Source organism: Coregonus lavaretus (genome assembly GCF_964263955.1).
Source record: "Coregonus lavaretus genome assembly, chromosome: 1".
Taxonomy (NCBI): Eukaryota; Metazoa; Chordata; class Actinopteri; order Salmoniformes; family Salmonidae; genus Coregonus; species Coregonus lavaretus.
In genome coordinates this window covers 24,844,944-24,859,193 of record NC_139988.1, presented here as the reverse complement: position 1 = coordinate 24,859,193, position 14,250 = coordinate 24,844,944, and the positions used below count along the sequence as shown (strand labels likewise).

Genomic DNA, 14,250 nt, shown 5'->3' with positions numbered 1-14,250 from the left:
TGCAATATCCTGCATATAATCGAAAACATTTACACTTCCCATAACGGATATGTATTGTAATTAAAGGGACGTCTACTTCCCAATTAACTATATTACTTGCCATTAATAGGCAAATGAAAACACTTTCTCCCTGTTGGAGAACGGATATGATAATCAAATAGGATATGAACCAGGATAAATTATCCATTCCCTTCTAGTACATCAATAGATATGTTTAGACAATTGAGGCGTTTTGAGTTAACATACAGTACTTATTAGCTCAAACTAATGATATTGTTTTGTCCCCACATCAGTGATCATGTGCGGCCATCCTCCGGCTGTTCGCAATGGGAAGGTTGAGGGGTCAGACTTGCAGTGGGGCTCCAGTGTCACCTACAGCTGCTTCGATGGGTACCAGTTATCCACCCCTGGAATCGTCTCATGTGAGGGGAACGGCACATGGCGAGGGGAGATCCCTCAATGTCTTCGTAAGTTGAAATTCAAGTTATTTTAAGACTGAACCGGAGCACTTGATCTAAACTTTAGTGCAATGGCAGTGTGATCAAAGCTTAGCTGTTTGCCTATTGCTAGACACATCAAACTAATGAAAGCGGTGCCTTTCAAAATAAATGTGCACACCTGCCCTACTTATCCTTCCTATAGCCCTGTTAAAGTTGTGCTGCTGGGGGGTGCATGACCAGACTAAACCCTCTGTGAAATGTCAGATTTGACAGATTGGGAAACTGTTGTGACAGATGCAAAAAGAGCGTCAACATTTTCTAAATTGATCCCTCAAGTATCCGCAGCTAGGTCTGCCCATAACATGAGCATTACAAGGTACATGGACGGAGTCTACTGCTGCAGCCTGCAAGCCCTTGATCATCTTGACACGCTGTCAGAAGTAGTGCCAGAATGTTCCGAAATTCCATGCATGTAGTGGGTTTTCATCTAAAGCCTGCAGGAGAGCACACTCTGCTGCAGGCTTTAGATGCTGTTGGTCTGAAACAGGTCTGAGTGACTTCTGCCGCTAAACTCTTTGTGGAACATTTAAGTGAGGCATTTCGCAAACATGAAGGACCTATTATGAAAAAGCAACTTGAAACCATTGTATTATCCATTATAAAGAGCAGGACTAGTTCACACACTTTTTACATTCACCTATATCAGCGGTTCCCAAACTTTTTCACTCACGCCCCCCTTCCAGCATTGGGGAACATCACACCCCTCTTGTTGGCGGAGACAAAATTTTGCAGGTTTTAAACTTATTTCCTGCAATTCTACACATTTTGTCATGGGGTGCATATAACATGTTTCAGTTTTAAAGCTCATTCTCTTGCAATTCTATACATTTTTCCATGCCTAATGTGTATTCATGTGATATTTGAGTGACTCAAACATTACAACAAAATCTATGGACTAAAAAACCAAGCTAAAAAACATTAGCTTACATGGGCTGATCTGGACATTTCTGACAGGTTATAATTACAGTGCATTCGGAAAGTATTCAGACCCCTTGACTTTTTCCACATTTTGTTAGGTTACAGCCTTATTCTAACATTTATTAAATTTGTTTTTTCCCCCTCATCAATCTACACACAATACCCCATAATGACAAAGCAAAAACATGTTTTTAGAAAAACTGAAATATAAATTTACATAAGTATTTAGACCCTTTACTCAGTACTTTGTTGAAGCACCTTCGGCAGCGATTACAGCCTCGAGTCTTCTTGGTTATGACGCTACAAGCTTGGCACACCTGTATTTGGGGAGTTTCTCCCATTCTTCTTTGCAGATCTTCTCAAGTTCTGTCAGGTTGGATGGGGAGCGTTGCTCACAGCTATTTTCAGGTCTCTCCAGAGATGTTCGATCCGGTTCAAGTCTGAGCTCTGGCTGGGCCACTCAAGGACATTCAGAGACTTGTCCCGAAGCCACTTCTGCATTGTCTTGGCTGTGTGCTTAGGGTCGTTGTCCTGAGTGCTTTGGAGCAGGTTTTCATCAAGGATCTCTCTGTATTTGCTCCGTTCATCTTTGCCTCAATCCTGACTAGTCTCCCAGTCCCTGCCGCTGATAACATCCCCACAGCATGATGCTGCCACCACCATGCTTCTCCGGATGTGACGATTGGCATTAAGGCCAAATAGTTCAATCTTGGTTTCATCAGACCAGAGAATCTTGTTTCTCATAGTCTGAGAGTCTTTAGGTGCCTTTTGGCAAACTCCAAGTGGGCTGTCATGTGCCTTTTACTGAGGAGTGGCTTCCGTCTGGCCACTCTACCATAAAGGCCTGATAGGTGGAGTGCCGCAGAGATGGTTGTCCTTCTGGAAGGTTCTCCCATCTCCACAGAGGAACTCTGGAGCTCTGTCCGAGTGACCATCGGGTTCTGGGTCACCTCCCTGACCAAGGCCCTTCTCCCCCGATTGCTCAGTTTGGCTGGGCAGCCAGCTCTAGGAAGAGTCTTGGTGGTTCCAAACGTCTTCCATTTAAGAATGATGGAGGCCGCTGTGTTCTTGGGGACCTTCAATGCTGCAGACATTTTTTGGTACCCTTCCGCAGATCTGTGCCTCGGCACAATCCTGTCTCGGAGCTCTACGGACAATTCCTTCGACTTCATGGTTTGGTTTTTGCTCTGACATGCACTGTCAACTGTGGGACCTTATATAGACAGGTGTGTGCCTTTCTAAATCATGTCCAATCAATTGAATTTACCACAGGTGGACTCCAATCAAGTTGTAGAAACATCTCAAGGATGATCAATGGAAACAGGATGCACCTGAGCTCAATTTCGAGACTCATAGCAAAGGGTCTGAATACTTATGTAAATAAGGTATTTCTGTATTGTGTTTTTTTTTTAAATCCAGTTTAGAATAAGGCTGTAACGTAACAAAATGTGGAAAAAGTATATGAGTCTGAATACTTTCCGAATGCAATGTAGCTCTCCTAAGGTATGCAATGACTGACAAGACAAGAGGAAAAATGATGAGGCACTACCCAGTTCCGAAATTGCACTTTGTGCATTCTACTATTACAACTTTCAAGAGTAAGTTGAAAGCCGGACTCCAAAATAAATATGTATATGTGTATACAGTGAGGGAAAAAAGTATTTGATCCCCTGCTGATTTTGTACGTTTGCCCACTGACAAAGAAATGATCAGTATATAATTTTAATGGTAGGTTTATTTGAACAGTGAGAGACAGAATAACAACAACAAATTCCAGAAAAATGCATGTTAAAAATGTTATGAATTGATTTGCATTTTAATGAGGGAAATAAGTATTTGACCCCCTCTCAATCAGAAAGATTTCTGGCTCCCAGGTGTCTTTTATACAGGTAACGAGCTGAGATTAGGAGAACACTCTTAAAGGGAGTGCTCCTAATCTCAGCTTGTTACCTGTATAAAAGACACCTGTCCACAGACGCAATCAATCAATCAGATTCCAAACTCTCCACCATGGCCAAGACCAAAGAGCTCTCCAAGGATGTCAGGGACAAGATTGTAGACCTACACAAGAATGGAATGGGCTACAAGACCATCGCCAAGCAGCTTGGTGAGAAGGTGACAACAGTTGGTGCGATTATTCGCAAATGGAAGAAACACAAAATAACTGTCTATCTCCCTCGGCCTGGGGCTCCATGCAAGATCTCACCTTGTGGAGTTGCAATGATCATGAGAACGGTGAGGAATCAGCCCAGAACTACACGGGAGGATCTTGTCAATGATCTCAAGGCAGCTGGGACCATAGTCACCAAGAAAACAATTGGTAACATACTACGCCGTGAAGGACTGAAATTCTGCAGCGCCCGCAAGGTCCCCCTGCTCAAGAAAGCACATATACAGGCCCGTCTGAAGTTTGCCAGTGAACATCTGAATGATTCAGAGGAGAACTGGGTGAAAGTGTTGTGGTCAGATGAGACCAAAATGGAGCTACTTGGCATCAACTCAACTCGCCGTGTTTGGAGGAGTCGGAATGCTGCCTATGACCCCAAAAACACCATCCCCACCTTCAAACATGGAGGTGGAAACATTATGCTTTGGGGGTGTTTTTCTGCAAAGGGGACAGGACAACTTCACCGCATCAAAGGGACGATGGACAGGGCCATGTACCGTCAAATCTTGGGTGAGAACCTCCTTCCCTCAGCCAGGGCATTGAAAATGGGTCGTGGATGGGTATTCCAGCATGACAATGACCCAAAACACACGGCCAAGGCAACAAAGGAGTGGCTCAAGAAGAAGCACATTAAGGTCATGGAGTGGCCTAGCCAGTCTCCAGACCTTAATCCCATAGAGTATCTGTGGAGGGAGCTGAAGGTTCGAGTTGTCAAATGTCAGCCTCGAAACCTTAATGACTTGGAGATGATCTGCAAAGAGGAGTGGGACAAAATCCCTCCTGAGATGTGTGCAAACCTGGTGGCCAACTACAAGAAACTTCTGACCTCTGTGATTGCCAACAAGGGTTTTGCCACCAAGTACTAAGTCATGTTTTGCAGAGGGGTCAAATACTTATTTCCCTCATTAAAATGCAAATCAATTCATAAAATTTTTGACATGCGTTTTTCTGGATTTTGTTGTTGTTATTCTGTCTCTCACTGTTCAAATAAACCTACCATTAAATTTATAGACTGATCATTTCTTTGTCAGTGGGCAAATGTACAAAATCAGCAGGGGATCAAATACTTTTTTCCCTCACTGTATATAATGTATATGTGTATGTGTGTGTAATGGGAACCACTAACCTATATTACATAGGCTCTCTGTCTCACACACCGCTGTAAAGAACAAGCTCTCACAACAAAATTCTATTTTTTCACCTCATAATGTTGTGATTCCAAGTGCCATGTTATAAATGACTAGCTGTTCAGTTGTGCCTATGAAACGTTGTGATCATCATGTCTATGAACAATTGTGAATCATGATTCCGAAACCCACTTAACCCAGGTGTTGTGTGAATTTGTTCTTAACTGACTTGCCTAGTTAAATAAAGGTTAAATAAAAAATGTAACAAATGTGTGATGTGAATCATGTGATTTAATTTATGGTCTCTGTGGTTTGTTGTGCCTAGCTGTGCTGTGTGGAGACCCAGGCACCCCAGCAGAGGGTTATGCTGAGGGGAAGCAGTTCACCTACAGTTCAGAGGTCACCTTCTACTGCAGGGACCCCAACATCCTGGTCGGGTCCTCCAGGAGACTGTGTCAGGTTGATGGGAGCTGGAGTGGAATACAGCCCTCATGTATAGGTGGGTCGCCCATTCAAACCATAATAATAATACACATCTGCTGCCTTAATTGTGGTGTGGTGTGTTGTACCATATCATGTTGTGTCACGTTGTTGAGTGTTTCCTTATTTTCTTCAGTGATGATAATGTTGGTAGGCAGTGAGCTAAACATTCCATTTGTCTTCAGATCCTGCATATAACACATGCAGAGACACTGGAACTCCATCTTACGGGATACCAGTCACATCCCAAGAATTTGAGGTAAGGTCCTTACTTTTAGCGATGTAAAATTGTGAGTAAACTGACATCTTTGTATTGACATTTGTGCTCAGATAATTAGCTAAAACAATCCAAAATAGTATTCTAGTCAGTCAAAGCAATTCCCAGGTTGTTGACCATTTATAGAAAAGTATATTCTTCTATTTTAGGTTGGAAGCAAAATCTCCTTCAAATGCCGTAAAAACTACCACATACTGGGATCTACGACAAGAACCTGTCTGGAAAATTTGACGTGGAGTGGTGTGCAACCAGAATGTATCGGTAAGACTTTTTGAAAGATTTGTTTTTGTCCCAAGACATTGTCAAGAAAACTGAAATGATTTATTAATCCGGCAGGTATCATTTTTCTTAGCATTGACTTGTTAATGACTAGAGGGAGAGATACAGGCGGTATAGAGGGGGGTATGACAGCCAAAAGGAGTAAAGTATTGGTTTAGCAAATGTAACCCTTTGATTTACTGCATTCTAGATCACTACTCTCCCCATGGCAGTGTCATGTTCTCTATCCCTCTCCTTAATAACTCTGCCCAGGATTATAGGTCTTGAGCTGTATATATGGATTAAAAGACAGATCACAACGGAAAAGCCATTGAGGGACGTTCAAAAGGGAATGGACATTTGAGAAATAGCTGTGTGATTCATGGACGGAAGTAAAGTAGGGATTGCTGCCCTCAGCAAAAAAATAGATAAAGTTAGCCAAGTTTAAGCTGTTCGTATGTGAGTGGTAAATCAGTGCGCGATTTTGACAGCATACCCCACAAAATCCTTCAGGCGTCTCCTCCACATAAAGCGGCTTCACTGTCAGAGGCTTGGGAGTAGGGAGGCTTAAGTTGATGACAGGAAGGTGCGAAGACTGAGCTCATATATTATGTTGCAAATAGATAGCAACACTCAGTATTTGTTTAATAATTTTACTCCTGATAGGATTGCTTGATCTCTACATAACTCCATAATACTGGTGTGGTATTGGGGCTGCTGTATTTTGACCGGTAATCCCGGTCAGTGGTCGAGGGAATTTATTGTGTTTTACCTTCCTTTCTTTCTTTTTTGTAGCCCATGCCTGCAGACAGCCCGAGACACCGTCTAACATTGACGTGAGGGCTATTGATCTACCAACACTAGGCTATACTTTGATTTATACATGTCAAGACGGATTCTTCCTGGCCGGGGGATCAGAGCACAGGACATGTAAACCTGATGGAAAGTGGTCCGGAAAGCCACCTGTCTGCAAAGGTATTCTTAGGCACTGGAATATGCCTATTATTCAAATGTCACTATTTCCTGTGAACCCTTCACAACCTGAGGAGGATATATTGTACTGTGGGCCATATATTTAGATGATCAGTTCACCTGCTTCTTGTATTTGTCAGTCATATTTCCCCCTATACATTGGTATTCAATACAGTAGTTAATTTGCTTTGTGCTCTGTGCTGGCTGAGAATATCTAGATAATTGAGTATACAACATTTCTGCTATCATCACATCTAAATCACTTTGGTAAAATGTGGCAAAACAACGTTGTCATTATTAGGCTACAAGCAGAAACTGGCAGTGAGTAGGTCACATCCATAAATGTCATGTAATCAATTATTTATTCCATCTTTCAGTTGGCCCAAAAATAAATGGTAAAAAAGGAGTGGATTCGGATGTTCAGAAAAACAAGATTCGTGGTATGTTATCTTCTCTGCGTAATTTGTTCATGTTCAAATGTCTTTTGGTATTTTGCGTCATCATGATGATGTGGCAAGTGACACTGCTTCTTGAAAGTCCAATATCTTGAAAACCTGACTGCTGACATGCAAAACATTTTGGGACTCAACAGTGGACTAATGAAAAAAATACCAAAATATTGTTTTTGAATGGATTTTTCCTTTAATGTGCATACTGCACATCTTGAGATTACTCTTAATGACGCCTCTTATGTACAGACAGCCGATGGATGACGCAAAAGCTAAAATAATCTGGATGAATTATTGTACCTTATCTTGTTCTGGGCATACATTATAACACAAGTCTTTCTTTCCTTCAGTTCCTGTAAATGTGTTTTCTTTAAACTTTGTCTGGACCGGGTTCTATGAGTACCTTGGGGCAAGAGAAGGTGCCACCATTACTGTAAATGGATTCAATGCAACAACCAGTAGAGTCAATGTCACACTTCTGGATCAGAGCAAAGTGCAGTTTAAACTCTCTGGTAAAGCACAACACACATGTTAACTCTGACATTATTTGATTTGGCAAATACTACAGTTGAAGTCAACATTACAACAGTAAACACCAACCGATAACCCAATTTCCATTGTTTTCAGGAACATACAAGAAGGAGGAGAACCATTTGCTACTGAAGGTTTACCAGATACGTGGTCCTACAGAGATTCATTTCAGTAAATTCAAGAACGACAACTGGGCGATGGATGGCTACGTGAGTCTATTATTTGAATAAAATTATCATTATTTCCAATTACATTAGGGCCTTATTATGGACTTCAAAACTAATCAGGAAACACAAAACTATTTTGGCTCCCTTACTTAACATGTTTTCTCCTTCCTCTGTTTTCTGCTAATATACTGTACAACTAGCTCATGAGGTGCTAATGTCTGCAGACCATGTCATTCATCAATATGCAGCTCTGGCATTAGGTTTTGTCTACCACTGCAACGTAAAATAGTATGGTATAATGGCCTAAAATTATTTGCATGAACATGTGTCAGTTTTAAGATACTGTATTACTTTACTGTAGCACTCTTTTGAAAGTTAAAATAAGATACTGTATCTTCATTTATACAACGGCCAGTGATGAAAAATACTTGAAAGCACTACTTAAGTCATTTTTTGGGGGTATCTGTACTTTTTTTATTTGTTTTTATTTTTGTTATTTGTTATATTTTTTTTTGGGGGGGGGGGTAGATCAGCTTTAATACTGCATATAGATTGTAACTTCCATCAATGTAATTGTCTGCATCACTTCCAATCCCCCATATGTTTTTTTTTTGCAAATATATATATATATATATATATATATATATATATATATATATACACATACATACATATACACATACATACATATACACATACATACATATACATACATATATATATATATATATATATACATATCCTTTTTTTTTTAAACATGTATTTTCCTTTATTACTTTCCAACCCCACCACCCCCTCCCTTAATTGGAGTAAACTAGTGAACAACAACGCTTAAGTCTCTACTTCCAGCTTATACATACTATATATATTTTATGGACACAGTCAATTTTACAATAATTCTATTTTGTTTGTTTTTACTCCTGAACTTCCTCTACCCTCAACCTCTCTGATCATTTTCATGATGTCCATCCGGTTTGCCTCTACATGCCATATCCCCCAAACTGTGCTCTTTCACAAAGGTTCTCAACCTATATACGTATCTGTACTTTACTATTTATATTTCTGACAACTTTATACTTTTACTTCACTACATTCCTAAGGAAAATGATGTACTTTTTACTCCATACGATCTCCAGCTGTCCCATAGTAATGAATGTGTTGGGATTCGGGACGAGACAGACAGGCAGGCAGCGTTTCTTAGCCAGTTGAAATCATGAGTCAGCTGGCATAATTTTTATGGATATATACAAAGAAATGTGATTTGAAAAAAGGTCAAAGGAAACGGTGCAGCTAGTTTGCAGTCTTCAGTTTGAAGTTATTGTGTTAGTTGTGTTGTTGGCTAGCTCCTCTGAACAACAGTGTCCTGACGAGTGAACATATTTTTCTATGCCAGGAGAAATCTCTCCTCATTAGCTCATTGTTATGGATGTATCCAAATAAATGTAACTAGAAAACAGCTAAAACAAATGCAAATGCGGCTACTTTGCTGTTATTCTGACTGCACTTTTTGACGTGACTGTAAATTAGCCGTAGTTGGCTAGCTAGCAAGCAAGGGATAAGAATGTTGTCAGCCAGTATGGCAATGGAACATTTCTTACGAACGACTGGGTCGCGTCCATAGATACAGAACAAAAAGACTGAACGACTGGGTCGCGTCTCTAGCAACCGAACCAATAGAACGAACGACCAGCCGGCTTGGGTAGCAACCCTAGATTTGTGTCGGGACTATATTACATTTACATTTTAGTAATTTAGCAGACGCTCTTATCCAGAGCGACTTACGTCTACATTTATATCTTGTTGAAGGATGAATTAGTATGAATAGATTCATCAAAATACAATTTCTTATGAAAATATGTCAATCATTATTTGAATATGTTGGTAACCCTTGTATAAAAGTGATAATGCCCTCGAAGCTGGTGTTTGGAGGATATATTGGCAAGGTTTGCCGGCCCGAGACGAAGTAGAGGACCTAACAACAGCCGTGCCAATTTATCCTCCAAACACCAGGGTCTCGGGCATTATCACTTAAGTGAACACTACAGAAGTAAGTAACTTCAAGGCGAGAGAGACAATCATAAGCTGTATGAGGTCCAAAGGATTATGTGAGGTGAATGGGTAATAGTTCTAGTTGTGTAATGGTTCTGCATTTCAACTCTGCTCTGATTAATCAGAAAAAATAAATAATTCCCCTCTCTTTTGTGTTGGTTTAGGTGACCGCAGAGTCTGACCAGAAAACCTTTGTTTACCAGGGTCATATTCACAGCAAGGACTTTGGAAGATTTGTACTGACAAGAGGTACAGTCATTGTGTAGTCTCAGTAATCATAAAAAAAAAAAGACATGCACGGTTACATTTTACTGCTGATACATGATACCTTTTACATAAGTTACTCCTAGAATGTTGATAAGAATGATTGTACTGTTATGTTTCTTTATTAGGTCTCTTTACAACAGACCTGGACCCATCAAATCCTCCATACTATGGCACGAATAGCAGTTCAGTAGCAGCTGCCATACTAGTGCCATTCTTTGCCCTTATTCTATCAGGGTTTGCATTTTACCTCTACAAACACAGGTAAGGAGTGCCGGCTATTGGATGTCTTGGTAACCTGCATTGGTGATGTTTGTCCATATATGCTTGGATGTTAAACATCGTTGTCTCTTTCTTATAAGTTATGGGAAACTCCTTTGCCTATTCACCAACGATGAGTGATCCCTAAAAGTTTCAGTTGATAAATCGTTACTTAACAAAACCAAATGTTAGATGAGTGTGAGACAAAATGATTACAAGAAAAGAGCAGTGGAGTTTTCCAAAGCTAAATGAACAAGCAAAATAAAGAAAATGTGACATTATTGTCAGATAAAATGGAAATTACCCAATATTAAAAGAACATAAAAAATTGGCAGGGTACTTTCACAAGACACTGATGACAATGAGAGACCCAAAGACGTAATCAGGGCGGGCGGCAGGTAAGACATAAGAAACGAAATCACTATAAGCAACAATTCCTACTTCCACATCGTCATTACTGTCTTTTACTTTTTTCATTTTGTGGAGAAAAAATAATAATTTGAGGGAAAAAACGTAAACTTGCTGGGATAAAATGAATATGTTGTGTTCTTTGATCTCATATTGTCATCTCTCTGTCAGCATATTTCAACCAGCTGAATGTTGTTCTATTTGTTTTTTTGTAGACATTTGCCTATAAGATTTCATGAGAATCCATATGTTTTTTGACTGATATAATTACTGGAGGGGAGTTTTGAAGAATTGTGTTTTAACGTATAATGAATACAGAATCATGCTTACTAAGTATCTTCATATTCACAAAAGTGTCAGATTTAGAATACTGTCTTTTGACAATGTCATAATAACATAATATAGGATAGGATTAGTCTGTTTTGATAGTTATAATATTTTCTTCTTTCTTTACTGAATTCTGCATACCATATTATACATGTTTAGCCACTAGGCTTCATTACCACCTACTCTACCTCATTCAAACTCCCACAGAGACTTTGTAAAGCTTTGGAAATGTGTTTTTTTTATATGCAGAGGTATTCTCCACATATGCAGATAGATCCTGCTTTACCAATGCCTTTATGGGGGATTAGCATTAGGACTTTTTATATCCAAACAAAGTTAATGTAGAAGACACTAAGCCCTCCAGGCAACTCTCTAAACCTGCATTTGTCTTACTTTTACTTAGTGAGATTTGTAAGGTAATGGAGGGAACATTAAGTAAAGGCTTACAAAATAACTCCTGGGTGGAATCAAGGTCTTCACATTGATCTTATGTTGAAGCTTAAAACCAGGTCAGTAGGCTTTGAGTAGGACTCCTCAGTATCATCTTTCAAATAATAAGAGGTTATATGGTCTCCCAGGGTAATTGTGTATTCTAGATCAAAGGAGGGCTGAAACATAGTTTCCTTAGCTATGGGTTTCATGTATTCTTATTTGGTATATTTAAAGATGCAGGTACAATGATTTACAGAGTTTCCTCAAGTGGGAAAGAGTTTTTGCTTCGTCTTTGGACTTTTTGCTATACATTAACATCCCTTCATGAAGCAAAGTCATATTTGTCTGAAAAGTAAACAACAATCACAGCTAGTAGAGTTATTAAAATATTGTAAATGTATTAACACTTTTTATTTGTTCACCTTTCAGAACAAGGCCAAAAGTACAATACAATGGCTACACAGGTCATGAAAACACAAATGGACAAGCGTCGTTTGAAAACCCTTTGTATGACACAAACATGAAACCCACAGAGGCAAAAGCTGTGAGGTTTGATACAACTCTGAACACGGTCTGCACAGTAGTATAGCCCTTGTATCGCCAGCATTGGACTGGTTTTTACAGCCAGATGCAAATATTCCTTTGACTTATCACGTTATAACCTCTCTGTGGACATGATAAAAGACACATTTTAAATCAATGACAGTTTTATATGGACTAAAACAATAACTGTTGGTGTTCTATTGAGCAAGGACCATGTATATGGCCAGGAAAATAGAGGACAGAAGAAACTCTCTTGGATTAAGGAGTTCTGCCTTTCATGGCTGTTTGCAGGATGAAAGTGTTCATTCTCCTCCCTTTTTTTCTGTCTTTCTGTCTTTTTTCCCCAAAGGCCCTCCTTGGGGAAACACGGAAGTATCTTGAAAAGCCACATAATTGTTGATAAAAAGTGTTTTCTTCAGTGAAGATGAACAACAAAGGAGGAAGCAACTTTGAACGTGTTGCTGCTCATTCCTTGCCAGACTTCTCCAATAAAGGGAAAATATGCTACAACTACAACTGTCTCGCAGGAGATCCTGGCTATCTAATCTCTGGGTAGTTAAAGGAACTCTCTCAGCTGTTGTGTTGAAAAACTTTATCGCACAAATTTTGCACTAGTGTGTTATGAATGGAATTAAATGAAATGAGTCAAAAGAGGAATTTTCAAACTAACTGAAAAAATTACGTACAGTGTTTTTGACCATTTGTAGATAAACATACAGTATATTTCCATATCCACAGGGAGCAAGTTGTCATGCTGCCATTTTACTGTTTATCAACAGAGAGGCTTATTTTATTTTCAATATTGGTTTTGCAAATACATTTATGGAACACTCTGCTTACTTTTGTACATGGTTATATAATGATAAGTACCATAAAGCTTATCAAGCATCATTTCATTCCACAAATCTCAATTAAGGAGCAATTGGTGTACATGCAAATGTGCAACTATCATGAATCATTTGTCATTTTATTCAGATCAATATTACTGCAGAGCAAACAGATCTGGCTCATCTGCTTTGAAAAAACAACAAAGCACAATATTGTTGTATACTGTAAATTGCATAAAATAATTACAGTATGTATCATGCATGATAGTTTGTTTATATTGTCGATCATCAGTTTGCTGTTCATATTGTAGTTTATTTGACATTACCACAGGCATTGAACATTGTTAACAACAGTTTGCAGTCCTATCTTGTGGTCTTGCTGCAAATTTGCTTACGTTTCAAATGTACCTCTTGCACAGAAGGACAAAGTTTTTCTACTCTACAATACTGGAACTAATGAAATGTTTATTTTTCATAAATGCTGCACTTGCTTTAAATCACAGTTTGAATGCAGAAGTGTATTTTTATTTAAATGTGCCATACGATTACGCCATGTTTTATTCTGACACATGCCAACCTTGTTTTGTTACTTAAGGCCAGGTGGGGAATTAAGTTGGATAGCAATCCTTCTTTAGCAGATGCATGAGCAGGTCATTTAGAAGCTTGTCTTAATAATCTGTTTTTCCCCCTTTATGATATGTCCCTCCTATCCTTAAGGGTATTGAGTCAGTGATGATGAATTGAACACTGACTTTATATTTACACTCCAAGAAACACTGCCTTATTAAATTCAAAAGCATGACAAAGCTGTCATAGTTACAACTGACCTGTTATAACACTAATGCTTGAGAGTGTAGGGCTACTTGAATGCATACAGTACAGTACACTGTGATTCCAAAGTCATAGATTAGCTTATTGTTTTTCCTAATAATTTTGGTTATGCATGTATTCACAAATAATGTTCAAAATTGACAGTAGATGAACTACCTTAGCTTGTCTTTTCAAAATCTGTTATCATATGCACTTGCTTTGAGATCAATGCATCAATGACAAAATGTGTAATATAATCTTGTAAGCTATCAGATTCCAGTTAATATCTGTTGTATTTGTGGCCATTGAAGCATTGCAGGATTCCCAGAGTGTGATCAATTGAATGTGTGTTCGTAAAATAAGAAGAATTTGCATTTCCTTCATTTTTCTACAAAGTGAACTATTTAGCATTTTACCTGTTGTTAATTGCACACCTACGTACTGTACAGCAGTGTTTTCAATCAATAGGGTGAAGACGAAAAT

The 14,250-nt window shown here is 39.0% G+C and overlaps 1 protein-coding gene across 4 annotated transcripts in view; it reads left to right on the top strand.

The window, feature by feature from the left end:
* Window positions 1-12,176, top strand: part of LOC311131344 (CUB and sushi domain-containing protein 1-like) — a gene marked incomplete at both ends in the record, with an annotated part of 555,203 nt that extends 543,027 nt beyond the window's left edge. Inside the window, 12 exons of one of the 4 annotated variants that reach the window (XM_084164287.1) lie at window positions 294-467; window positions 5,038-5,211; window positions 5,378-5,451; window positions 5,619-5,730; window positions 6,523-6,702; window positions 7,077-7,139; window positions 7,499-7,660; window positions 7,776-7,888; window positions 10,060-10,144; window positions 10,288-10,423; window positions 10,756-10,818; window positions 12,017-12,176. In XM_084164287.1, the coding sequence (XP_084020413.1) occupies window positions 294-467; window positions 5,038-5,211; window positions 5,378-5,451; window positions 5,619-5,730; window positions 6,523-6,702; window positions 7,077-7,139; window positions 7,499-7,660; window positions 7,776-7,888; window positions 10,060-10,144; window positions 10,288-10,423; window positions 10,756-10,818; window positions 12,017-12,176 (1,496 nt within the window). The remainder of the gene's footprint in view (window positions 1-293; window positions 468-5,037; window positions 5,212-5,377; window positions 5,452-5,618; window positions 5,731-6,522; window positions 6,703-7,076; window positions 7,140-7,498; window positions 7,661-7,775; window positions 7,889-10,059; window positions 10,145-10,287; window positions 10,424-10,755; window positions 10,819-12,016) is intronic. The other 3 variants (XM_084164285.1, XM_084164286.1, XM_084164288.1) reach the window with 3 other exon arrangements.
* Window positions 12,177-14,250: the final 2,074 nt, after the last annotated feature.